Below are 18,277 nucleotides of genomic sequence, written 5' to 3'. Positions count from 1 at the left end.
AGATTCTACATCTAAATGGGATCATAAAGGGTTGGTCTTTCTGTATCTGGCTTCTTTCACTTAGCCTAATTCCTCCCAGCTCATCCATGTTCTCGCAATTGACATTCTTCTCTTCTTTTTAAGTCTCAGTAACAGCCCATGGGCTATAAAAACTACATTTTCTCATGTGTTTGCTGGCCATCTGTATATCTTCCTTTGAGAACAGTCTATTCAGGTCTTCTGCCCATTTTTCCATTGATTGGCTTTTTTGCTGTTGGGCTAAATAAGTTGTTTATATATTCTAGAGAGTAAGCCTTTGTCAGTTGCATCATTTGAAACTATTTTCTCCCATTCTGTAAGTTGTCTTTTTGTTTTCTTTTTGGTTTCCTTTGCTGTGCAAAAGCTTGTCTGTATGATTAGGTCCCATGGGTTTATTTTTGCTCTAATTTCTATTGCTTTGGGAGACTGACCTGAGAAAATATTCATGATGTTGATGTCAGAGAGTGTTTTGCCTATGTTTTCTTCTAGGAGTTTGATGGTGTCCTGTCGTATATTTAAGTCTTTCAGCCATTTGGAGTTTATTTTTGTGCATGGTGTGAGGGTGTGTTCTAATTTCATTGCTTTGCATGCAGCTGTCCAGGTTTCCCAGCGATGCTTGCTGAATAGACTTTCTTTTTCCCATTTTATGTTCTTGCCTCCCTTGTCAAAGATTAATTGACCATAGGTGTCAGGGTTTATTTCCGGGTTCTCTATTCTGTTCCATTGGTCTGTCTGTCTGTTTTGATACCAGTACCACACTGTTTTGATGACTGTGGCTTTGTAGTATTTCTTGAAGTCTGGGAGAGTTATGCCTCCTGCTTGGTTTTTGTTTCTCAGGATTGCTTTGGCAATTCTGGGTCTTTTGTTGTTCCATATACATTTTTGGATTGTTTGTTCTGGTTCTGTGGAAAATGTCATGGGTAATTTGATAGGGATTGCATTGAATCTGTAGATTGCTTTGGGTAGTATGGCCATTTTTACAATATTGATTTTTCCAATCCAGGAACATGGAATATCTTTCCATTTCTTTACATCTTCTTTGATTTCTTTGATTAAAGTTTTATAGTTCTCGGCATATAGGTCCTTTACCTCTTTAGTCAGGTGTATTCTGAGGTATTTGATTTTGTGAGGTACAATTTTAAAAGGTATCGTATTTTTGTATTCCTTTTCTAATATTTCATTGCTGGAATACAGAAATGCAACTGACTTCTGAATGTTAATCTTATATCCTGCTACTTTGCTGAATTTATTAATCAGTTCAAGGAGTTTTGGGGTTGAGTCCTTAGGGTTTTCTATGTATAGTATCATGTCATCTGCATACAGTGACAGTTTGATCTCTTCTCTTCCTATATGGATGCCTTTTATTTCTTTTGTTTGTCTAATTGCTGTGGCTAGGACTTCCAAAACTATGTTGAAGAGCAGAGGTGAGAGTGGGCATCCCTGTCTTGTTCCAGATTTGAGTGAGAAGGCTTTCAGTTTTTCCCCATTGAGTATTATATCTGCTGTGGGTTTATCATAAATGGCTTTGATTATATTCAGGAATGTTCCCTCTATACCCACTTTGGCGAGGGTCTTGATCATGAATGGATGTTGGACTTTGTCAAATGCTTTTTCTGCATCTATTGAGATGATCATATGATTTTTGACTTTTTTTTGTTAATGTGGTGTATGATGTTGATTGATTTGCATATGTTGGACCATCCTTGTGAACCTGGGATGAACCCTACCTGGTCATGGTGTTATATTTTTTTGATATGTTGTTGGATTCAGCTGGCTAAGATTTTGTTGAGAATTTTTGCATCTATATTCATCAATGATATTGATGAAAAATGCTCAACATCATTGATTATAAGAGAAATGCAAATCAAAACCACCATGAGATACCACCTCACACCAGTCAGAATGGCCATCATTAAGAAATCCACAAATAACAAGTGCTGGAGGGGCTGTGGAGAAAAGGGAACCCTCCTGCACTGTTGGTGGGAATGGAAACTGGTAGAGCCACTCTGGAGAACAGTTTGTAGATACCTTAGAAATCTATACATAGAACTTCCATATGACCCCGCAATCCCACTCTTAGGCATATATCCGGACAAAACTGTACTTAAAAGAGACACATGCACCCGCATGTTCATTGCAGCACTATTCACAATAGCCAGGACATGGAAACAGCCCAAATGTCCATCGACAGATGATTGGATTCAGAAGATGTGGTATATATACACAATGGAATACTACTCAGCCATAAAAATGAATGACATCATGCCATTAGCAGCAACATGGATGGAACTAGAGAATCTCATACTGAGTGAAATGAGCCAGAAAGACAAAGACAAATACCATATGATATCACTTATAACTTGAATCTAATATCCAGCATCTAACATCTCCTCAGAAAAGAAAATCATGGACTTGGAGAACAGACTTGTGGCTGCCTGATGGGAGGGGGAGGGAGTGGGAGGGATCGGGAGCTTGGGCTTATCAGACACAACTTAGAATAGATTTACAAGGAGATCCTGCTGAGTAGCTTTGAGAACTTTGTCTAGATACTCATGTTGCAACAGAACAAAGGGTGGGGGAAAAATGTAATTGTAATGTATACATGTAAGGATAACTTGATCCCTTGCTGTACAGTGGGAAAATAAAAGGAAAAACAAACAAAAAACTACATTTCCTTTTCCACGGTCCTGGCTGCCCCCACACTCTTTGGCTGTTCTGATTCCCTCAATGTTCTGGTTGGGACCAAAAAGAAATGGGCCTCTTGGGCAGCATGTCACATGGCCAGGGAGGCAGTTCATGCTGTGGCTCCTTCTCTCATGGGGTCTGTCTCAGCACTGAGCTGGGCCATTGTGGGGGACAGATGACATGTGTAAAGTGAAACTGCCCTTCTTTCTATCTTTAAAGCATCTCTTCTCAGACTTTTTGCTGCAATTGGGTGCTGAGATCTTTCTTTGGGACTTCCAAGTTCCCACAAGGGCATTCTCATCCATGGGTGGTTGTCTGAATTATGTTTCTGTGGGAGAAGGAGTGCGAAAACTTACTCTGCTATCTTATAGACATCATTGCTCTGTTGGTTGTTTTGATTGCTGTATTTTATTTTGTTTTTACAACCTATGGAGGTTCCCAGGCTAGGGGTCGAATTGGAGCTGCAACTGCAGACCTACACCACAGCTATAGCAATGTGGGATCTGAGCCACATCGGTGACCTACACCGCAGCTTATGTCAGAACCAGATCCTTAACCCACTAAGCGAGCCCAGGGATGGAACCTGCATCCTCACAGAGACAACTTAGGGTTCTTAACCTGCTGAGCCACAATGGGAACTCCCGCTTTGTCAGATTTTGATGCTATCCATTGACTTTCATCTCTGGTGGGTATAACAATCAGTGAGCTTACTCTACTCTCCTCTTCCCCTGCTTCTTCTCTTTCTCATTTTTACTTGCATTATTTTTACAAGAAAACATAACATTTATATATTCTGCTTTCAACCATGTTCCTACCTTTAGTCTTATATTTTATAATTAAATATATTAAATGCTTACCTTTAGCCCTTTTGTCGAAATTTCCTCAATCATCTTTTTTTTCCCCAGTCATCCTCTGGCAAATTCCTCCAGATTCAAGAGTACAGGATTTCTGAGTTATTGAATGTTGCAAGTTGTTTTTCTATAGTTTTGATAATCAAAAGATACTTGCCTAGCTGTACAGTCTTTGCTTCATAATTTCTTTCTCTGAGTTTCTTGAAAATGCTGCTTTGTATTTCTTGGCCTTGTGTGTTGCTTTGGAGTCATCTCATGACAGCCTAATTCTGTTACCCTTGTGAATTATTTGATCTTTTTTGCCTGGAGTCCTTGAGACTTTTTTTTTTCCTTCAGTTAAATAGTTTTTACTAGGATCTTGGAATTGATCAGGTCTTGGAGTTCTTTCAAGATGCAGGCTCAGGTTATCTCGTAATACCAGAATTTTTCCTCAGATTATTGTTCTAAATCTTTGCCTATTTAATTATTTCATTCATCTTCTCAGGGATTTCAAGTAGACATATATTGGCTCTTCTTTATCTTCCCTTTAAGCCACTTTTTCAATGACCCTTGTTACTTTTCTCTCTATCTCATTTTCATTTCCTTGGTTGTCTTTCTCTTTCTTTGCCACTAATTAAAATTTTCTGCCCCTTATTAAAATCTTCCTTTGGACACCTTGTAATTCAGTCTTCATTTCTGAATACTTTTGTTTTTGCTTTCTATTTTTTTCCTTCTGATTTCAATCAGTTCTCTCTTTTTTTTTCCTAGTTCTCTCATAAATTTCCATTATTAAGCCTTGAATTTCTAATTCCAAGTTGATTGAGGCAATTTAATTCAGTTTGGAGTCTTATGCTATGATTTTCTTCTGGTTTGTGATTTTTTTTTTTTGAGAGGGGGTGGGTTTTTATCATTTTATCAGTTGGGATTCTTTTTTTTTTTTTAAGGCCTTACCCATGGCCTATGGAAGTTCACAGGCCAGGGACTGAATCTGAGCTGCAGCCACAACCTATGCCACAACTGCAGCAACCCCAGATCCTTAACCCACTGTGCCCAGCTGGGGATTGAACCTGTGCCTTTTCAGCAACCAAGACCACTGCAGTCAGGTTCTTAACCCACTGCAGCACAGTGGGAACTCTTTGGTTGGGATGTTTTGATTTTTAGTTTTTGTTTTCTTCATATTGTAGCTTTATTTTGCTCCTTCTGTTTATTCATTTTGTAGATTTGAGATTCAAAAACACACTATTCTGATAAGGTAGTGATTGTGTGTGTGTGTGTGTGTGTGTGTGTATGTGTGTGTGACTGAGTTTTTTGCATCATGGTGGATGGGTGGCTGTGTGCTCTCTGACTTCTCATTGTCACTCTTTTTCTCTTTTGATTTACAGAGTCTTAAAATTCCCCTTTTTCCTCTTTCCCATTCATTATCCAATCTCCCGAGGACACATCTCTCTTCCTTTTACCTGATTTTCTCCTATAAGTAATACCTATGGAAGATTATCACCCTGAATTATGTGTGGTCTCATGTCATTTCCACATACTCAGTGCTTTATTCTAGAAAGATTCTGTTTCAAAATTTTCACACATAGGAACTTGGTCTATCTGAAGATCATTTTATGAAATCTTATAACCTCTACTAGCTTATTTTTTTTTTCTCTTTCATGTTGTTTTTCCATGCAGCCCTGGCTCTCCACAAAGCCTTATGTTGAGATCCTTAGAAATATTTCATTCAGCAGCTGTGCTTTTCTGCTAACAGGGGCAATGAAGTATTGAGGGGTCTCTGTGTTTTAATGATGTTGGGGTTATGAATTTTGTATAGCTTTATTTTCATCTTTTTTTCCTGTGGTGTTTTTTTTTTTTTTTTTTGTAGGCTATGTGGGGACATTTGATATTAGATGGTTCCATTTTCTTCAACTAAAGAGCCAGCAGAAATTGACTATGGATTCATTGTGGTAAATTAAGGATCTAGAAGAATCAAGGATGAGTCCTAGGTTTTTCACTTAAGAAACCAAGAACAAAATGGTAACATTTTACTGAAATGGGGAAAACTGATGGATCTATAAGTCCTGGAGTGGAAGTGAAGCAAATAACAGAATTATCTTTTGGAGCTCTGTGAATTTATTACAGATACTTCAAATCAACAGATATGTGAGTCTGAATCTCAGGAATACCACTGTTAAAAATAGAAATTTGAGCATCATAACAGTTTAATACTTAAATCCTTGTAACTAAATGTAATCTCTTAGTGAGAAAATTGGGATGCAGATGAAAGAGGATATAAAAGTAAGACCACTCCAATGTTTGGAGGTCAAGCAGATGATAAATGTCTAGCCAAATTTTTAAACATTAAATTTTAAAAAAAGAATTAGGAACAGACAGTGAAGTGGGAGAAAAGGCTGGAGGATAGAGTGACCCAAAAGGCAAGAGGAAAAAGAAAGGGTCAAAGAGAAAGGGATCAGTTGCAACTAATGTTAATGAGAAATTAAGGAAGGTGGTGTTGGAGCCACAGCCTTTAGAGTCAACCACCTGGATGTCTTTGTTGACCTTGCTGAGGGCAATCAGATTGAGTTGAATTCCAGAGCTCTGGCAAGGTGAGACAATAGAGTCTGTGTGCATCTAGAGAGAGAACACAAAAGCACTTGAGTTTAATCATGAGTTTTCTGAATGGACTTGCATATTACTTAGGTGTTTTGTCCCTTAGCATCTGGCTCAGGGCAGTGGCTGCTGCCAGAAGCAGAGCCTACTGCTTTCCAGGAAGATCTGATAAGGTGGGTGATGAACACCTGTCCAGCTAGGAGAGTATGACACCAGTAGCCAGCTCTCCTGCTTCCTGCAGCTTTACTTTGCCTCTTCTTTTTTTGTTGTTTTTTGTTCATTTGTTTGTTTGTTTGGCTGTGCCCATGGCATGCAAAAGGGCCAGGGATCAAACCCGCGCCATAGCAGTAACCAGAGCCACAGTCAGATTCTTAACCGACTGAGCCACCAGGAAACTCCCTACTTTGCCTCTTCTTGTGGTGACTGAGGGACTGCAGGTTACAGCATACCTGCTTTTAGAAGATTACATCTCACAGGGTACTCTGGTCCTTTCATGCCTTAAAAAGGCATTCCTCACTCATTTTTTCCAGAGGATCAACCTGCCAGCTGACCTAGTTCTAATGATTCCAGGCTGCTCAGAGTTTTCAGCGCCACTCTGGTTCCCTTTTCCATCTCTGGCTTTCTGATTGTTCAGGGTCCTGTTTCAGGTCAAAACAGAATTTCTTCATACAAATTGCTTGGCCTGTATTTCAAAATATTGCTGTACTCCACCGTCACTGTGTGCCCGCAAACCAGCCAAGAAAGCAGGGCATCTGACCTCAGTGGCAAAGACGTATTCGCCAACAGATACCTCAGAAAAGAGAGCCATTTGCTGAAAGGTTACTTTGCATGGCTCACTGTCTATGTAACCTTGGGAAATTTTATTTAATCTTATTTCATGACAAGAAAGGAAAAAGGGGCATTGTGGTATTCCTCTCATAGCCTTGCTCTAAGAATGAAAAATAAAATTTTCCAAATAGGTTTATTTTTGTTTTTACTGTCATTATTCTAGGAGGGGAATCAAACAAGATGTTGCTGTGATTTATGGCAAAGAGCATTTTGCCTGTGTTTTCCTCTAGGAGTTTTATAGTATCTGGCCTTATGTTTAGGTCTTTAAACCATTTTGAGTTTATTTTTGTGTACAGTGTTAGAGAATGTTCTAATTTCATTCTTTTGTGTGTAGCTGTCCAGTTTTCACAGCACCATTTATTGAAGAGACTATCTTTCTTCCACTGTATGTTCTTGCCTCCTTTGTCATAAAATAAACCAATGGGAGTTAATATTAAACTCAAAACCTTTTGCACAGCAAAGGAAACCATTTAAAAAATGAAAAGACAGCCCACAGAATGGGAAGAAATCTTTGCAAATTTTGCATCTGAGGAGGACTTAGTCTCTAAAATATGCGAACAGCTCATACAACTCAACAACAACAAAACAAGCAACCCAGTCAAAAAATGGGCAGGCAGGAGTTCCCGTTGTGGCACAGCAGAAATGAACCTGACTAATACCATGAGGATGTGGGTTCAATCCCTGGCCTTGCTCTGTGGGTGAAGGATCCAGCGTTGCCTTGAGCTATGGTGTAGGTTGCAGACACGGCTCGGATCTGGCATTGCTGTGGCTGTGGCACAGATGGCAGTTGTAGCTCTGATTCTATCTCTAGCCTGGGAACCTTCATATGCTGCCAGTACAGCCCTTAAAAAATGGGCAGAAGACCTAAATAGATATATAGTCTTCTTTGGAGTCAGTAGGCACATTGAAAGATGCTCAACATCACTAATTATTAGAGAAATGCAAATCAAAACTACAATGAGGTACCACCTCACACCAGTCAAAATGGCCATCACTAAAAAGTTAGCAAATAACAAATTCTGGAGAGGGTGTGGAGAAGAGGGAACTCTCCTTCACTGTTCGTGGGAATATAAATTGCTACAACCACTATGGAAAACAATATGGAGGTTCCTCAGAAAACTAAATATAGAACTAGCAAATGATCCAGCAGTCCCACTCCTAGGCATATATCCAGACAAAACTTCCATTCAAAAAGATACATGCACCCCTATGTTCACTGCAGCACTATTCACAATAGCCAAGTCATGGAAACCACCTAAATGTCTATCAACAAATGATTAAGAAGATGTGATACATATACACAATAGAATACTACTCAGACATTAAAAAAAAATAAATAAGCCATTTGCAACATCATGGATGCAACTAGAGATTCTCATACTAAATGAAGTAAATCAGAAAGAAAGACAAATACCATATGCTGTCACATATGTGGAACCTAAAATATGACATAAATGAACTTATCTACAAAACAGAAGAGACCCATGGACATAGAGAGAAGGCTTGTGGTTTCCCAGGGGGAGAGGGGAGGAAGTGGGGTGGACGGGGAGTTTGGGATTGGTAGATGCAAACTATTTATATTTAGAATGGATGAGCAATGAGGTCCTACAGTATAGCATAGTGAACTATATTCACTTTCTTGAGGTGGAACATGATGGAAGATAGTATGAGAAAAAGAATGTGTATATGTGTGTGTGTATGCTGGGTCATTTTTCTGTATAGCAGAACTTGACACAACACTGTAAATCAACTATACTCTAACAAAAAAAATTCCAAATAGGTACCTTAAGAAAAGATAACTTTCCTCTTTTTTTTTTTTCTTAGTGATGCTTTCAGGGACTGAGATGCTAAGTGGGTGAGCCACACTGAGGTCAAACAACAGCTTAGAGATCAGTGCAGTGGATGAGAGTCTTGGGACAATGCGGGTGTTGAGAGGCTAGACTGAGGGGCCCAATAGGTATCAGTACTGGAAGCAGGGGGTGGGGCTGAGGTGGTAGGAAGACTCTGGGGTCAAGAAGAGCCAAAATATGCTTTCCAAAGTGGTGGGAGGTAGTGGCAGCATCTCTGCAGCCCATCTCCTGGTCCAAGCCACTACCATCCCTTGGCATGGCCTGGCCTGGCCTGACTGTACTACACACTCTCCCCACCAACTATTTTTTTTTTTCACCTTAAGTCTATTCTCTCAACAACAGCCTCTACAATTTAGAAAATGTAAGTCTGAAAATTTTATTCTTTCCGATCAAACCTCTTTGATGGCTGTTTGCTGTTCTTAAAATATAGGCCAAAACTCTATAAGGCTCGACCAAGCTTATGCCTCTAGCTTTATCTGATATCATTTTCTCAGTTCTTTATGATGATGTAAACACACAAGACATCTTTATGTCTTCTTTATGTCTTCACCTGTCCACTCCCAGACCTTTGCACATCTCTTCCTGCATCTGGGACCCCTTTCCTTGATACTTTATATGTATAACTCCTCTTATTTTCCATTTTGCGGGTTCAGTGGTCCTTGCTCAAGGCAGTAAACCCTCTTTCTTTCCCACCTACTCCCCATGTCATCTTCTTTATACATCTATAGCACCTAGCACTTCTCCTCATAGTGTTTATTGCACCTGGTAATCAGGTATTTATTTGATAATAGTTATCTAGTGTTTGCCACAAATAAGAGAAAAGAAATGTTCGCACGCTTGTGAGAAGAGGGACCACATCTGTTTTGCTCATTCTTGTGACATCAGAACCCAGCACAATGCCTGGCACATCGTGATCATTTGATAATGATCAATATGATCAGTAAGGGTCCTATCGATACATATTTGTTGATTGACTGACCAGATGAATCAAGAGTGAAGTGAGGGTCCCAGTCTTAGAGGAAAATTAAGGCATGAGCCAAGGAAACTGGGAAAACTGTAGGAGACTATGGGCCAGGGCTAAATCTCATCATATTAGCTGAGGCAGCTCAGTCTTAGAGGAGATAAAAGTATGAGTTAGGTTCACTGGGAAAACTATTTGAAAATGATGGGATCAGGGTTTAGTCCCCATCCAATTAAACAGGGCAGTCCAGTGGGGCAGGAGAGTGAGAATGTTACCAAGGTACTGGAGCTTCCTGGTCACACTGGCAGTGCAACTGAACCTAAGTCCTTCTGGATAATAAACAGACGCTACTGTAAGTCTTGCAATAGATAGTCTGTACTTTCAGTAAATAGTTGAAGGATGGATGGATAAGTGGATGAATGAATGAGTCAGTCTTGGCCTCGTCTCTAAATGGGGGTTATAAGTAGGTAAGTAGGTATAGATCGTGAGGCATTTGTTATGAAGTGGATAGTGTGTTATGAGGTGTGATATTATGAAGACAGAATCCTGAAAGAGCAGGGATTTCCAGTAACCAAAACCAGACTCAGCATTTGAGAACTAGAAGCAACCTTAGAATATCCTGCCTACCAAAGTGGCCTTCTCCATCCCTTCCTCTGTCATTTGATTGAAGCAGGTCTCAACAGAAGCGCAACAGTTAGGACATTATATTCTACCCCGAGGTGATATATGCCTATGAGCAGATTTGCAAGTCTAGAGTGGGAAAAGTGGTATGTGAGTGAGGTTAAAATAATAGGGACATGAAATTTTATGGCAGACATAGACTAGAATATACATCAAATGCTTTTCCTTTTCCCAAAGCCTTATAGAATTTTGACACAAGGAAAGTACTCATTTCTTTTTTCCAAACCACTGGGGGACTTTGGGTAAATGCATACAGGCTAGGCTTCCCGTATGATAGGATGCAGAATAGCCGGCATGTTCCTGACTTGCTTGCTAACAGTTCAGTCACCTAGCAGATCAAGAGAGTGACTCAGAACTTTGTCCTTCTGCACCTGGTTCTAAGCAACTGAGACAAATTGGTTATGGAATTGGAGATGTCAGGAACTTGGGAGAGAGCGGATGTGTCAGTGTCATGTTTGTCAGAGCTGGGAAGAAGTCAGCATAATCAGAAATGAGCCCTAGATGATAGCAAAAAGTTTAATAGCTAGCGGGGCATTAGGGAGTGCAGCTACGGAAGGGAAGATGATTCTAAGAACTGGAACGTTCTCATGAATGACTGACTCAGTGAGGAAGAAAGGGCAGTAGAATAAACCATTGTGACTGACCAATAGTCGCTTTTATGTAACACATTTTAAAGAGAACATTCCCACAAAAGACACCTTAGCCTTCACCTTTGCAGGGACGAAGGGACCCAGAGGGAGCATGAAGTCTATTTCTGAGGTTTGGTAACGTTGGGTGTTTTGATTGGGTCCTAGTTAAAAGTGTGTGTTCACTTTGTGGAAAAAAATGGCAGACTCTATTTAAGATTAGCAGATTTGCCCATACTAAGATTAAGGTTAGTATGTTTGTATGTTACAGTTACAGGTCAAATTCATTGTGCAACTTTTTTTTTTTTTTTTTTTTTTTTTTTGCTTTTTTGCTTTTTAGGGCTTCACCTACAGCAGGAAGTTCCCAGGCTAGGGGTCGAACTGGAGCTACAGCTGCTGGCCTACGCCACAGGTCATGGCAATGCTAGATCGCCAACCCACTGAGGGAGGCGAGGGATTGAACCCGCATCCATGTGGATACTAGTTGGATTTGTTTCCACAGCACCACCATGAGAACTCCGGTGCAACCATTTTTAAGACTTAGTATATTTCCTTTAGGACTGATTTTTTTTTTTTTTGTAATGCTTAGAATTGCATGTTAGCTGTAATTTATTTTTTTTAGTTGTAATTTAAAAACTGCTTTATTCATCTAGTATTTTCTTACATGCTTTAGTCCATGTTTTTACATGGCCTTCATAATCATTGCGAACAGCTTCATAAAATTGCACTGTGTGGACAGACCTCCACTTTCTTTGCCACGAATATAGGGTTTTACATGCATGTTGCTTTTCGTTTTTACTTTTACAAAGAATACTGGAACCCACATCTTTGAGTATAAAGCTTCTACATGTAAGGTTATTCCATAAGAATAAATCCTTAGATATAAAGAGATTAGACTGACTGTCCTTAAAGTCTAGACTTGTGTTTACAGATTACCCCCCCAGCCATGAAGTCCTCACCAAATTCTTGCCCATTGCTGTATTTAGTAATCGTGGACAGAATTGCTAAGGTTCCGGATATGATGCTTGCAAAATATTGTTTTTTCTTTGTGTGAATACGAAATTGGAGATCCTTCTGATCTCCTGGCACCTCTCACTCAACATCATCTCTCCATTCTCTGGATGGCATTCTTTCCTTAACTATCTCAGGGTTCAGTTCATTGATGCTTTAAACTAAAAAGCAGACATGGAAGCAGGAGTGTAAGGATTTTGCTCTATCTCCTAACATGAAACCAGACAAACAAACACTAGTTTGATCACTTTTATCATCATTTTCAAGTTTTAACTCATGTGTAACTTGAGCTCTTTTGGCATCTTATTTAGAGAGTTCCACTTCTTTTTTATTTTTATTTATTTTTTAAATTATTTTTCCCATTTATAGTGATTTTTATTTTTTCCATTGTAGCTGGTTCACAGTGTTCTGTCAGTTTTCTACTGTACAGCAAGGTGACCCAGTTATACATACATGTATACATTCTTTTTTCTCACATTATCATGCTCCATCATAAGTGACTAGACATAGTTCCCAGTGCTATACAGCAGGATCTCATTGCTTATCCATTCCAAAGGCAATAGTTCCCGTTGTGGCTCAGTGGTTAATGAATCTGACTAGCATCCACTTCTTTTTTAAATCTTCCTTCTTTCTCTCTTCTGGATATGTTCTTTAAAAAAAACCCTCTTTCTTGAGATACAGCACACTTCAAATGAATACTTCATGTATTTGAATCATAGTATGTCATGATCTTTTAACATTCTGCATTTTCCATTAAAAAAATAAAACAATTATTTGTTTTTAAAAGGAACACGTTCAGCATATGAAAAGAAAGAAAAGGAAACACTTGTTCCAAGGAACAAGTCATGTCAGCTCAACCTTCTTTCTTTAGAATGGTTCTTGGGCTGATTGGGGAAATGCAGTAGACAGAGCATTAGTATCTGAAGTGAATTTGACCCTATGCTCAAGCTATTTTGTGGAAAAATACAGCAGTTGGATCTGAGTGCATACGTAGTTGAGGATATAAGTAATTTGTTAGATAACCAACCACAGGTTCTGGCGAGCAGATAAATGCCAGTCTGGAAGAAGGATCCTAGTACTGATATTTCGCTATTGGCAATTTTCAGGTTGCTATTTATATTATTGATCTGGATAAAGTTCGAAAAAAAATGATGTCCTAACACTTGCAGACAGTTACGAATATAATGATAGATTGTAGTCATTAGGTCAAAGATGATAGAAGTCCGTTGTGGCATATATGACTTTGTACTTGGGTTCCATACATAGTACGATCACATTTATATATATTGAAGCAGGCATATATACAGAGTTTGGTGGGAAGAGATTGATGGCCTCTTCATCATGATCAATAAAAAACCAGAATATTGGCTATATTAAAAGAAGCCCAATGTAAGTAAGAAAAATAGAAAATAGTGATAATCTAGGTACCATACACGGCTGCTTCATGTTCTAGTCCCTTCTCATTAAGAGGGATAAACTGGAGGATGTCCTGGGACAAGTAGTTAGTTTATTTCAAGGGACTTGAACTCTTATCATATTGTTGAAGAAGAATATTAACAAACCTGAGAACTGTCTTGTCTTTCCATATCCAAACATCTTTCCTGCATAAGCAAGGGCAAACTTTCTGTGGTCTGCAGAACAGAATCAAAACCACAGGGGAGTCATGCTTAGGTCGACTAGAGGTGACAATTCCTAGTGTTCAGAGGTGTACATGGATAAAAGAAACTCTGCTGTAGACATTATCATTGCTTCTATTCTGGTGCATGCAGGACTCCATTTCTAGCCTCACTGAAGTCAGGCATGGTCCTGTGACTGGCTGTAGCTGATGAAACCTGAGTCAAAGCAAAAGTGTTACTTCTGATACCAAGCATTTAGTCACCAGGGCTTAACACTTCATCATCCTTTTCTCCTGCCTCAGTGAACACCGAAGTCTTATATTAAAATAGAGGTACCAGCCTCAGTCTTTAAGTGACTACGGTGGATAGATTATACAGCAACCTCTATTCACTTAAACCCAACCATACACCTACTTGGACACATTGTTTGAGTGGGAAATAAACCTGTGCTGTTTTTAGCCACTGAATTTTACAGGTTTTATTACTAGATGTAGATCATAACCCTGACTGACCCAAGCCCCTCTGAAATGTAGCAATTCCTTGTGAGTGAGCAATAGCAAGACAGGTATTATTCTTTTTGGTCTTTTCTTAGGGCTGTGCCTGAGGCATATGGAAGTTCCCAGGCGAGGGGTCGAATTGGAGCTGTATCTGATGGCCTACACCATAGCCACAGCAATGCAGGATCTGAGCCGTGTCTACAACCTATACTGCAGCTCATGGCAATGCCGGATCCTTAACCCACTGAGGGAGGCCAGGAATTGAACCTCAGTCCTCATGGATCCTGGTTGGGTTCGTAAACCACTGAGCCGTGATGGGAATTCCTGACATTAGATGCTTAAGATTCACATGCTTGTGTCCTTTGCCCTTCATTTTTCATTTGATGTGCTCTGTTCAGACTGTTGCTGAGGGTATGATTCAGTCAACTGGAATTTCCATTGGTTCTAGGACCTCCTGGGAGAGGATCCTAGTAACATAGGCTAAAATGATTCTCTTGCTAAGCACACTCTCTGTATCTCAACTGCATGCCCAACGGCACCATAAATTTATGGATCCTGTTCCCTTGAGGAACAGCCAACCATAACTAGATAGCTCACCAAGCAAAGATTCTACTGCTAGGCAAACACACCCATACAAGCTCATCTATGGAAACCCTAAGATCTACCAGTAATCTCTGGGCCAAAGTGACTTTTCAAACATGAATTGTGCAGTTTGATTCATCCTGGCTGAGCTGTGCCTAAGTGTCTGTTTCAGTCTGTGCATTGTTTACTTATAACTAAGCTTTCCAAGGATGCTCTCGGTAACATCTACTAACCCATGCAATTGATTGAAGCACACCGCCTGCCAGTGTCCTCACTTAGTGTTATGGTGAGAATTGTTCTCTGCTGGGAGGTATTTTGTGCAGTGGTTCTGTCTGTGATGGGAGCCAGGAGGGAAAGTAGCAAAATGTGTACCTGGTATGAAAAGAAATGAAGAAATAGAATTAAAAGGTGATTCCAATGGGTGGGAAGTGGAAAGGTCAAATTTTAAATTGTAATTAAAAATACATATGCATGCCTATATATGCAAATATGCATATATGTATTTTTTATATGACTTAAAAAACCAAACCCACAATGGATTAACTGGCGTCTCACTTTTGTTGTTCACAGGAGACCAAAATCAACTGTGTTCGTCTGGCTACAAAAGGTATGTTGGCTTGCCCTGTCTTCAGCTATTTGGGTACTTCTCCCTCTAGCCACACAGGGAAATTTTAGGCAACAATGACTAAAAAATAACAAAAAAGAATTGTTATTTTCATTGGAGTCATTTGCATCTAGGTATTATGGTATTATTAATAACAGTGCCTAAAGCATAGGAAGAGCTGAAAACATATTTGTTTAATCAGTGGATGAATGGATGGGTGAATGGATGGATGGGTGAATATAAATTTACTTAAATATTCTTCTGTCATATATTTTCATTGTATTTGGATCTATGTGGTTTGTTGTTGTTGTTGTTGTTGTTGTTGGTTTTTGCATGTCTCCTAGACCTACGTTCTTGTTTTGTACTTTATTCAGTTGGCACGTGGCTTTCAAAATGAGGTGATTAGTGTTAGTGCATTTGATAAGAAGAAAACAAACACTGCATTGTTCTGTAGTTGGCATTTTCAACACTTATCCACAAAACTAAGGCAGCATTGTTCAGGCTCATCACTTTTTGTTTTCCTAATTATAATTGAATTGCCTGGCTCTTTCAATTGGTACTTGTTTCTGTTTATTACTCTTTAAAAAAAATCAATGAATGGTTTGTTATCATTTAACCTATTACAAGGTTGAATGGTTAGAAATCAGGTTTATCTTTTTGATTATAGAGTTGGTATTTTTAACAGCCATCCTCCCTGTCTAAACCCACCGAAATCAGGCAATTGCTTTTCATTCTCTGCATTTATGGACTGCATGTATGTTTCATAGATTGCCTCCGTAGTGATGATAATTATAAATATGAGTAGACATATGATCATAAATAGAAGCTGTAGACAGGAACGATGACTCATGTATATACACCTGTGAAGATGTACACACAGGCACACACATACAGAAGAAAGCACACGCATATGGGAGAAGCGAAGAGATAGGGAGAGAAAAAGAGAGAAGAATGTCTTAGGGTTATTTGACAAAATAAGACCTATGGCACATGACTTTTACAACTTTGGAGAAAATCACATTAATCTGTGGGCAGAGAAGGGAAGAGGCAGGGAGAAAAAAACAGAGGCCCTAAGGGCTCACTGTGATAAGAACTCACTCCGATTTCACATAAGTCATGAGAGGTCGGCATGTTTCTAGCTTGTTCTGTCTTGGGAACTTGGGCTTGGGGACAGAGAGAGATGAAGTACTCTTTGTGAGGCAAGGAGAAAGGATGGCCTGCAAACAAAAGGGACACAAATTCTGGGCTTTGGCAGACTTTTCCACTGAAGAAAACAGATAATCTAAAAAGAGGAACCGCATCCATTGGGTCGCATTAGAGTTCTGGTCCCAAGCGGGACCGCAGGTTGTCTGCAGCATCCGCTTCAGCAGGCAGCCAGGCAAGGGAAGGAAATACACAGGGAAACCTTCCCTGCGACGGTGCCTCTGGCTGCCCTCTAGCTTCCTTGACGAGGGAGGAGGTGATGGCATTGCTCCCCGCTGCACAGGGTGTGTGGGGTTCTAAGGACACCGTCTAGGACGGAAGCCCTCCTAAAGGGTAGTTTGTTGGATGGTATTTTCTGAACTGGGAATTGGGAACATACAACTGGCCTGGCAACAGTCTATATAGGAACTTGGAGAGAGAATATTGAAAAGTATACTTTCCTGGCAATTTCAGAGCCCACTGTCTTTATAGAGACCAAGCCCACCATACCACGCTTCTCCAGAGCTGCATTTCTGATCTGCAGAATTGCAGTGGGCTCTAAAGAACCAGCCTCCCTTTAGCAGAAGGGATGTCTCCTCTTGTTTGATGTTGAGGTTCCAACCTTCCTCTACTGGAGTGTGTTGTGTGGTACAGGAAGTGATAGGAATGTATGAATGAGGGTGAATGTCCAGCTGGCCACACCCAGGCAGGGCTCAGAGGAGAATCAGGAGTCAGAGGTGGATCTAAGCCTCCACGTCCTTGTTTTCTGGTGCAGTGACGGCTGCCCCTCCTACCAGGAGAAGCAGGCTCTAGCAGCACTTGGCAGTGGGGCAGCAAGCTGGATCGTGCTGAGCACCTGTCTCCTGCGGTTCAGGGCATTATCTGCTTCAGCACCTCAGAGAAGCAGATGTGCACAGAAAAGGCAAAGGGAGGGAAAACCATGGTTGGCTCCTGTCTGCTCTGTACCTGGCATTTCCCTTGGAGCACCCAGGCTCAACTGAAGGAGAACCCTGTCTAAATTCACTGTCTGTGAGTGAGGACTTTGTATCAAGGATTAAGTCCAGGAATCAATATTTGACCCATCCCTTCCCTGACGACATGAATCAGATTTCCCTCTCGGAGGGTTTGCTGAAAATACCACTCTTTTTATTAGAGGAAAATATGGTAGTAGGAGTCCTGCTGGCGTTAGGGCTATATGAAGTCCTAGCAGCAGATTCCACGGCCATCTGTCTCCCTCCCGGTCTGTCCCTCCACCTTTCTGCCATTGTGGTACCTTCCTCACGGGTCTGCCAGCTGGCAGCCAGTCTCTGGAGTGTGATCATGTGGGCAGGCTCAAGGCCAGTGCCCTGGAGATGAAGCAAGGTGCTGATGTCCCATCCCTGACCTGGTGACCCTAGAAAGTGTCTGTGGTCAGCTGTGTGGGTCCAGTGGAATTGACAGCTGCCACTCAGAAGAGAACAGCCCTGAGTGGTCCAGGGTCATTCTGACCAGACCAGCAACCCAGTGTATCCTCTATTAGATGCTCCCTGGCTCCAGTGTGTGGCTCTAACCCTTCTCTGTCTGTAAGGTCATGGTTGGTCACTCAACCTTTAATTAAGTGCTGCCCAGTTTGGAGGTTTGCAAAGCAAGGGACCTGTATTAATTTTCAGTGGTAGCTGTACCAGAGTTCCACTACCTTAAGTAGCTTACACAACTAAATTTAGATCAGAAGTCCAAG

General features: G+C 40.5%; 1 protein-coding gene across 13 annotated transcripts in view; it reads left to right on the top strand.

Moving 5' to 3' along the window:
* Positions 1-18,277, top strand: part of PTPRT (protein tyrosine phosphatase, receptor type T) — a 1,163,284-nt gene that overhangs the window by 938,121 nt on the left and 206,886 nt on the right. For all 13 annotated transcript variants that reach the window (XM_021078123.1, XM_021078122.1, XM_021078115.1 and 10 more), the window contains exon 13: positions 15,345-15,381. In XM_021078123.1, the coding sequence (XP_020933782.1) occupies positions 15,345-15,381 (37 nt within the window). The remainder of the gene's footprint in view (positions 1-15,344; positions 15,382-18,277) is intronic.

This window comes from Sus scrofa, chromosome 17, assembly GCF_000003025.6.
Source record: "Sus scrofa isolate TJ Tabasco breed Duroc chromosome 17, Sscrofa11.1, whole genome shotgun sequence".
NCBI lineage: Eukaryota > Metazoa > Chordata > Mammalia > Artiodactyla > Suidae > Sus > Sus scrofa.
The sequence above is the reverse complement of the archived record's forward strand: the minus strand, read 5'-3'. Positions and strand labels throughout refer to the sequence as shown.